The 10,212-nt window shown below is 31.7% G+C and overlaps 1 protein-coding gene across 1 annotated transcript in view; it reads left to right on the top strand.

Annotated features, from left to right (window-relative positions):
* The window catches only part of LOC127729865 (uncharacterized), a 101,040-nt gene continuing 90,828 nt past the window's right edge, over positions 1 to 10,212 (top strand). Inside the window, exons 1-4 of the mRNA XM_052237793.1 lie at positions 1 to 119; positions 4,408 to 4,612; positions 5,060 to 5,209; positions 5,573 to 5,715. Of these exons, the coding sequence (XP_052093753.1) occupies positions 4,486 to 4,612; positions 5,060 to 5,209; positions 5,573 to 5,715 (420 nt within the window). The 5' untranslated portion in view covers positions 1 to 119; positions 4,408 to 4,485. The remainder of the gene's footprint in view (positions 120 to 4,407; positions 4,613 to 5,059; positions 5,210 to 5,572; positions 5,716 to 10,212) is intronic.

Genomic DNA, 10,212 nt, shown 5'->3' with positions numbered 1-10,212 from the left:
CACGAGAACTCAGAGATAAACAATACCAGGAAAGGTTTATATATACAACACACCCTTGGCTAGTTAGTTTGTATGTAGACTGTCCACAAGGCTTCACATTAAATAATATTACATTAAAGGTAGGTTTGCATTAATTTCACTCAATTTAAAATAATTTTAAATATTGAAACATGTTTTTATGTGTCACTTCTCCAACTTATCAATGATTTATTAAATGAGGAGACTTGTTTTATGAGTCGCTTCTCCAACTACCAAATTAGATTAATCAGTTTGACTGTAGCATGACCACTAACACACACCGAATTAATTGTTATTCTGTTTGATATTTTGGATAAGAAATGTCTTTCCCGTCACCTGATTCGGATTTATGACATTAGTGTCATTTTCATGATAAAAGATTTGCCTATAAACCAACAAGATATCCAAACAACTACACCTCACAACACACAGTCTGAAGAGGAAACACATATATAACAGTAACGAACCACGACGTTCCTAAATGAAAAAAAAAAATGGGTCCATACTAACGCAATATAGTAATTGAACTTCCTTTTTAGAATAAATACAACAGATATACTGCGAAAACAAATAGGAAATTCAAAAGTACACCATTAAAACAAATCAAAGAAGTCCAATAAAACCAGAAATGATATTTGGTACTCTTGACGGAAGGGTTGGTATATCTCGCTCTGACACAGCGAACATGTTTTACAAACAGAACTGCCTTTTTAAAACATATCTATGCAAACGAAGACTACACGATTAGATATTTGTTTGTATTGTTTTGAATTCTTGTATAGACTGTCAAAACCACAAACCAGTGGAATCAATCATGAGACTTGAACATTTTAGCCTTTGTTTCAACAATGGACCAAAAAGCGAAGTCAGCATCTCATATCAAACTATGTATTCGATGTGCTATCAAACCTTGATTACTTATACTGCAGCAAGAATGCGGGCATTTATACGATATATTAATTATAGGGTCGAATAAGTGGTTCTGCATAGGGATATAATGATTAATTTTAAGGCCGTAATATACGTCTCTCATAGACATACAAATTATCGAATTATGAAGTTACAGTGATCCTCACATTCCAATGTTTCCAATGCTACACCATGAAAATCACAATAACACTTTTTCTGAATTTACTCTAACGTAATATTTCTTTTTGTAATGCATTAAATATATCAGTTTTGCAGTTCAATTGCATTTTCGGCCGTAAAAATTAAATATCTCGAAAAGGAGCTCCATAACCTATCAATATTTTTAGCTTATTTTGTTCCTTTCCTAATGTTCTTCTGACTTATAGTATCAATTTTAAATTCTAAACAGAAGGTCTCTATTTTTAGGCCATACAAGATGACGCCTGTAATCATGATAATCGATAAGCGCGCCACGTTCATTTTAGTCGGGATTACTGTGTATTAGAATCATGTGCAAAACAGTGTAGGCGAGACCATTGATTGGCGCGCTAAAATATCCCATTGACTGGGTCAGATTAGGTGAACGTTCGTCTGTAACGCCCACAACTCACGACGTATTTATTAAAAACATTTAAACTGTGGGGTTGCCGAAGGGTTTCAGTATATATACGAACTACAGTGCACAGTATATTATATACATATTTTATTTGCGATCATAAAATGTACGAAGTCGTCCATTACTATGTAAATTGGGTCGATTAAAAAAAAAGCTGAAAATGTTTCTGTTGCCAAGGGTTTTTCACAAGTATAGTAGTTAGCAGAAAAGTTCACCAAACTATACATTTTACCTATTCAAAAACGTAAATGCAAATTCTACAAGGCTTGATCCAAATAGCCTATTTATTGTCTAATAACTTGCAAGTACGAAAAAGACAGGACAGAAGTATATTTTGTCTATATGTTTGGTGTACGCACACTTTTTAAAGTTGATCATGCATTCGTTCTAAAATAAAATTTTGACCAGATAAAAGTTAAAAGATGACATAATTGGACATGCAACCGCAATTGTTAAATCGCTTTGACGTCCGAAAAAAAAGATAATAATCAACACATGCATTGTAACTTTTAAAGCCAGTTAAATCCTTTTTTTTTTGTTGTTGAAAGAACGTGCGATGTCATAAAAATTGATTATCAAAACATAACGAAAACACAAGTAAAGAACGTTTACACTGAAATGCAGTCAAGTTTAGCGATTGATAATTCATTGATAACATTCTGGCGTATCACAAACAAACAACTTGTAACGTCTCACTTCATTGGCCGAAAGATTTAAATACAACAACAATTGTTGTGTGCACGTGAATTGACACAGGTGACCGACAATGGAATGTACTACGTTACTACGAACGTAAAGAACAATGATTTTTGGTCGAAATAATTAAATAAGTATTTTGTGAATTTCAAATAGTGGGGTCGAAATATTATACTAATAATTTGTGTTAAGTAATATTCTTTATGCATGCAGCACTTGTACCGCACTATGAAAAATATAAGGATAAAACAAAATACATGTGCCGCTTTTATACGGATGAATGTATGAACCACTTTAATTTCTTTCATATTGACGCTAGGTTATTATCCTGACAATGTCGTAGTTACTTATGATAAGGATCTCATAATACTGATCCATTTCAAATTTATGATGGGTTGCACATTCTTCTTTTATTGTTTTCATGCTATAAAACGAAAATAAAGAAGCTAAGCGTTTGGTCTTCAGAAATGACGTGTCATAAACGAGCAAATTGTCCCCGAAAGATCGTACCATGTGTGCACGTGAATATAGATGTACTATGCAATGTACTTTCATGGTCACCACGAAATTCAAATGAATTCAGTGAAGGCATGTTGGTGTAAAAAGGTTTGAAATGTTTCATCGGCGAAGATTTTATTTTTGCATGTGTGGAACTAAAAAATAAATAAATACTTGTGAGAAATGTCGTAGTTTATAAGGAACTATATAAATGTACTGTTTTCGATTTTGATTGGTTGAAAATTTATCCTTTAATTTCATACCGTAAGAATAGAGCTTTGCATAACATTGTTGAACAATCCGCCAAAGTAACGTGTGGCATGCGTGCGTATTAAAATGAAATACAAAATCATACATGTATGATAAACTTATAAACGAAATATTAAGAAATTAAGGATGACTACTGTAAAAGTATGTACAAAAATGGAGTCACCTTTTATCAATACATTTAGTGAATAACCACACTGTTTAAAACTGATTGTTTTCTATGCAACTATTTAAATATTTACAATATATAATTTTCAACCGAGGATAGCAAAACAGTTAATTATAAATTAAGAAAGTATATCGCTGGAGTTTATAAAGTACATTTCCTTCCACTGTGCCATGGTTTGCTATCTCCATTTTTTCTCTAAACAAAGCATGGCTGGTTACATGTTCAGAATTTACTTAGAATTTCGGGATTTTTTTTTCAAAATCAAGTAAACTAAATCAGAAAAAAAATCACACTATCCTAAAACTTATGAAAGAATATGAATAATGAACATGACAGTTTATAACACAAACCCATTTACTATAAAAATCGAGCAATATCTTTAGTATGTAATTTGGTTATTTTTGTAGTTAAGTACGGTTTCATTTCAAGTACAACGTTAATTCAACAAGTCCATTGAATAAAAGATAAGGCAGGATGAGCAACTTGACAAAAAAAGGCAGGATGACGATTTATGTAAAAAATCAGGATAAACGAATAAATATAGTCAGGACCTAACAGACTGAAAAATAGAAGACAGGACAGAGATAACAACTAAAAAAAATGCAGGACAAAATGTTTCATCCAAGTCATTCACCCCCAATCAAAATAAAATGGTAGCTCCCTTAAGCCAGGACCAATTGAGAGGAGACAGTTGAATTGAATATTTCGACGTGACTGTTAAGATTAAAGTTTAAAATTTTACATGCACATGTATAAAAGCTAGAATTGCCATGCGATAATCAAGAACACAATCATGTTCAGGAATACGACGATGGAAGTCAGCTTTATAGTACGCGTGTTCTATTTTCGCAGGTGTGAGGTCGAAGGTTTGAATTGACCAATGAAAACGATCGTTCCTTAACGAGTTAATCTAATAAAGTTTGTTTGACTGATTATGTTGCACGACCTTTCGCTAAGCTTGACCGCAGTTCAGTGTAAGTATTCAATATAAATCAAAACACAAAGGTTATTCCTGATTAGTTTTTCGAATTATTTTATTTAGGCGTTGAGACCCTTTGGTGACCTCACAGTTTAAATGTCTATAATAAATACGTCGTGAGTTTTGGGCGTTACAGACGAACGTTCACCTAATCTGACCCAGTCAATGGGATATTTTTGCGCGCCAATCAATGGTCTCGGCTACACTGTTATGCACATGATTCTATTAATATATATCATGTTACTCTTATTTCAGTGTCCATCTGACCAAGAACTACAAGCTTTCAAAGAAGCTGTTAGCATATATGGGGATATAACATGGCATGCTGGACCAATGAACATGCAGATAGAGAATATGAATGAAATTTTATTAGGACTAAGTTTAAACATTAGTAGTGATTTGGATGCAATGTTTAATTTAACAAGACAATATAGGACACTAAGTCAACGAGATGTTCCGGGTGAGAATAGTCTTTAGTATATTAGTCAGTTTTGTGTATTGAAATATGATTTTTAAGACCACTGGATTTTCTGTTTTAGATTTCTAGCTAACCACAAACATTAAATATTTGTAAGGCTGGCCCGGATTTTTTTCTGTTTGAATTGTATTCAACATTGTTATTCGTGTTCGTCATGATGAAACGAAAGAGATAGGTTAAATCTAAAATTTAAATATATGTGTTGTACATTAGGTGTAATGGACAGAACTGTTCTTTAAATTAAGCAAAACTTCCTTCTGACCCAACTAGTTCGTTTTGCTTTTTAAATATTCGCTTATGACTGTTATTTTAGATATCCCTATGAATTTGGCTTCTTTATGTTGCTTGTTTGCTTTTTTTAAATGTTATGGAGTGTTGAACTTTTATATCTTTTTGAAGCAAAACTCATTTTGTATAATTTCCGTAAAGGTATGACACAGGCAATAATACCTACATTGGTCGAGAAAGGAATACAAGCCGTCTCTGTTGGTGTTAACCCTGGAACCAGCCCACCAGCAGTACCGAACCTTTTTAGGTGGCAGTTTGAAGAGAAAGAAGTACTAGGAACATGGCATGCAGGTGCGATAATTATAATTAATATCAGTTCGAGCGGATTTCAAATACATAGTACACTATGAAAATTTAAAAGAAGTAAGTATAAACAACAATGAAAATGAAAGAAAATGATTATGATTTAAATCTTGCTTTGATTCTGAACATTCTATCCATTGGCTCGTCTCTGTTTTACGGTGTTATTTGTGAAATAGCCTATACCATTGTCACTTTCGCGCTCCTCTCACCTTTCCTGGTAAATACATGCTCACTAGTTGGATGACCGTTATATTTTCTCCTCTGATCTTTCATTTAAATATAATATGTTCACTAGATAAGTGGGGTTAATAGTTTAATCATGATAATTGATCATTATTGACATTATTGTAGGTGGATATCCATTAAACCCTGGTCCAGATCCTGCCCATCCTGGAGGACTCTCACGAAAAGATTGTGTGGTAGTTGAGAATGTTACAGATGCTTTGTGTTTCGCCTTCAGAACAGACAACAGTGGCCCCCCTGAAAATATTGAAGTACGTTATATATCAAATGATCGTGTATCTAGATCTCATATCATTTTATATTACCGTGGAAAATACCCTTTTTTATCTATATAAGTATGCAATGAATCAAAAATTAAAACAAATATCCAACTAGAAATTAGTGTTTGGATAGGAACATGTTTTTAATCCCTTCATTTTATATAAGTTTATGAGTACGAAAAATTGTATATTTTACTATTATTAGATACATTTCATTGCTGATGAACTGTTAATCCCTGATAGTTTCAATCTACCTTGCATTGATGAATGGCGTATATATTTATAACCGTTTAGCTGATAAAAGTTGCATATACATCAGGCAAAGATAGATAGACTTTGATCGATCTCACTGTCTTTTTTGTTATATATGTATTCCCATGTCCTCATTTGTCCCACTTTGGTTGCCTAAATTCTTTGTCCTGATAGTTTCTTACGAGGGTTAAACCAGGCAGTGGCAGAAAAAATTGTAACAACAACTAGACTCAAGCTGAAAGCCCCTTTAAGCAGCTTATCAAGCCATCAGCATTTTCTCTAGCTGTCAATTGTTATGATATATCTTCAAACAAAAAAAAAAAGAAAGGATCAAACGTTCCAAAAATCACAAAATTTTAGCCAACTATATTGGCACCTCCTTTGACAGTGGAATTCGACAGTTTCATGTCTTGTCATGATTTCCTTTAGCTGACATACCGTTTTCTGCACATAATATCTATTGATGGTGTGATATGTTATTATGAATGTCAATTAGTTGAAAGCAAATTATGACGTTGTAAAAAATAATGTTTGTTTGTTTCTTATCTTTATTTATAATATATTCGTCCATTTTTAATTTCTGTTTTTGCTACAAATTGATTCACAACATCTTTACAAAGACCAAACTGTACCGGTTTCCCCTTTACATTAAGCATTATACAAATAAAAAAGTCTTTTAGATATTCGGATTTATCTTTAGAAATATACACAAATAGAGACAATTGAGTAGTCTGATAAACTTGAATTTCCAAAGCATACCTGACCGTATGAGTCTTTTATATGACTGCACGATTCAAATAATGTGCCATAATAAAAACCTCACTAAATTTGTATAAAAAGCACTAAATAATGTCTTTTGTACCTGTTTCATTTCACATAATATCTTTCTTTTTATCTGTAGGATAGTAAGTGGTTCAAATATAAGCCTGTTGAGACTAAAATTGCCTGCAAGTTTTTCATCACTAAAAAGTGAAAAATCTTTGTATCAGACCATACTGTCTGCCAAAAAAGTTGAATGCAAGAGTCTTTTTGTGCTCAGATTTATTATATCATGTCACCTGAGTATAGAAATGATAGAAAAGACACACATTTTTATTTCCTATAGCTTCAATATGCATTTTTAAATGTAAATATGTGCTACGGCCTAAATTGACCCTAAATTATTTTCAGTCTTACTTGGCCTAAGACCCTTTTAAACTAATATGATATGTTATTTGTAAGTTTTCTTTCCATTTAAAGTACATTAAATACATATGTAAGGATTATTTATAACCAAAAAGCTTCACAAATTTAAAATTGCTGGAAAATATTACATCTTCATGTAAGACCCCCCTTCATTGGAAAACCTCCATTTTTAGGCACAGGCTCATATAAATTTGACTTTTGAATAATTATGCTAAGTCGGATATATCAAATGAGTACTCTATTGCTTTTAATACATGATATATTATATATTAAGGCATTTTAAAAGTATTTTTTTGCAATATTTTAATTTTAAAAGCCCCAAATGTTGATAGTTGAAAATTTTCAATTTTAACGTCAAAATTTAACACGCAAAGTTGAATATAAAATTTATCATATTGTCTATAATGTATATCTTATTGCCATGAAACTTTGTAAGCAGTCTCATAGTTTATTAAGCTTTATTCATACCAAGTTTTATTAAGATTGGTCAACTTTTTCTATCCTATTATAAGAGGTGAAATCAGGAAATATAGAATCTGTACTTTGGCAACTTCTCTGATTGATTTGATGGTGTCAATTTGTCAAATAGCATGAAACTAAAGGATATAAACTTTTATTTGATAGAATTTCTGCAAAAATGACCAATTTTGGCATTATATGGTTAAAATAAGCATTTCATAGCTTTTTCAATTTTGATGCATAAGTGGCATTCTGACTTTCTATCTGACAGGTTTTCATGTGTCAATATTTGTGTTTCTATGCTTTAATCTAGTTGTATTACTCATTTGTGAACTCTGAATCAACAGAAAAGAAGATTATCTCAGACAATATGTGCAAAATGTGTTGTATTAATGACCCTCGTCTAACGCCCTGTTTGGATCAAGTTAAATGGGAGGAGCTTGGTACATAAAAGTTGAAGTCCATAATAAAAACCTCACTAAATTTGTATAAAAAGCACTAAATAATGTCTTTTGTACCTGTTTCATTTCACATAATATCTTTCTTTTTATCTGTAGGATAGTAAGTGGTTCAAATATAAGCCTGTTGAGACTAAAATTGCCTGCAAGTTTTTCACTAAAAAGTGAAAAATCTTTGTATCAGACCATACTGTCTGCCAAAAAAGTTGAATGCAAGAGTCTTTTTGTGCTCAGATTTATTATATCATGTCACCTGAGTATAGAAATGATAGAAAAGACACACATTTTTATTTCCTATAGCTTCAATATGCATTTTTAAATGTAAATATGTGCTACGGCCTAAATTGACCCTAAATTATTTTCAGTCTTTCTTGGCCTAAGACCCTTTTAAACTAATATGATATGTTATTTGTAAGTTTTCTTTCCATTTAAAGTACATTAAATACATATGTAAGGATTATTTATAACCAAAAAGCTTCACAAATTTAAAATTGCTGGAAAATATTACATCTTCATGTAAGACCCCCCTTCATTGGAAAACCTCCATTTTTAGGCACAGGCTCATATAAATTTGACTTTTGAATAATTATGCTAAGTCGGATATATCAAATGAGTACTCTATTGCTTTTAATACATGATATATTATATATTAAGGCATTTTAAAAGTATTTTTTTGCAATATTTTAATTTTAAAAGCCCCAAATGTTGATAGTTGAAAATTTTCAATTTTAACGTCAAAATTTAACACGCAAAGTTGAATATAAAATTTATCATATTGTCTATAATGTATATCTTATTGCCATGAAACTTTGTAAGCAGTCTCATAGTTTATTAAGCTTTATTCATACCAAGTTTTATTAAGATTGGTCAACTTTTTCTATCCTATTAGGTCCGAGTACACAGTTATCGTCCTTTGATTTTCGTTGTCCACAAATATAGTCCCTAGTGTGGACAGTGTGTTACTTGCCAATTTTTTTTATACCCCTTCCAAATTTATTTCTCCATGTTTTATGCCTTAAATAGCAAGTAGGGGGATGAAATTACACTGTAAAAAAATTTGGGTCATGAATTTAAAGTAAAGTAGTGATTTGGTCCAGCTGAAAAAGGTTAAAAATAAGCACTTCGGAAGCCGTCAAAAGATTTCAAGACCCCCTTAACATAAAATTGTCCATATTTTGAGTTAGAGCCGATGAAGTTTTCTATAATTTTGATATAATTTGTCCCAAAAGTAGTACAACACACTGTAAAAATATTATTGAGAAAGCGCAGGTGGGATTTTTTTAATTTTCATTTGTTGTCTAAAAGAAATGCACTACGAAATAACTGTGTACTCGGACCTAAGAGGTGAAATCAGGAAATATAGAATCTGTACTTTGGCAACTTCTCTGATTGATTTGATGGTGTCAATTTGTCAAATAGCATGAAACTAAAGGATATAAACTTTTATTTGATAGAATTTCTGCAAAAATGACCAATTTTGGCATTATATGGTTAAAATAAGCATTTCATAGCTTTTTCAATTTTGATGCATAAGTGGCATTCTGACTTTCTATCTGACAGGTTTTCATGTGTCAATATTTGTGTTTCTATGCTTTAATCCAGTTGTATTACTCATTTGTGAACTCTGAATCAACAGAAAAGAAAATTATCTCAGACAATATGTGCAAAATGTGTTGTATTAATGACCCTCGTCTAACGCCCTGTTTGGATCAAGTTAAATGGGAGGAGCTTGGTACATAAAAGTTGAAGTCCATAATAAAAACCTCACTAAATTTGTATAAAAAGCACTAAATAATGTCTTTTGTACCTGTTTCATTTCACATAATATCTTTCTTTTTATCTGTAGGATAGTAAGTGGTTCAAATATAAGCCTGTTGAGACTAAAATTGCCTGCAAGTTTTTCACTAAAAAGTGAAAAATCTTTGTATCAGACCATACTGTCTGCCAAAAAAGTTGAATGCAAGAGTCTTTTTGTGCTCAGATTTATTATATCATGTCACCTGAGTATAGAAATGATAGAAAAGACACACATTTTTATTTCCTATAGCTTCAATATGCATTTTTAAATGTAAATATGTGCTACGGCCTAAATTGACCCTAAATTATTTTCAGTCTTACTTGGCCTAAGACCCTT

This window comes from Mytilus californianus, unplaced genomic scaffold (genome assembly GCF_021869535.1).
Source record: "Mytilus californianus isolate M0D057914Y unplaced genomic scaffold, xbMytCali1.0.p SCAF_2, whole genome shotgun sequence".
Classification (NCBI taxonomy): Eukaryota; Metazoa; Mollusca; class Bivalvia; order Mytilida; family Mytilidae; genus Mytilus; species Mytilus californianus.
Note: the sequence above shows the minus strand (reverse complement) of the source record. Positions and strands in the feature narration are given on the sequence as shown.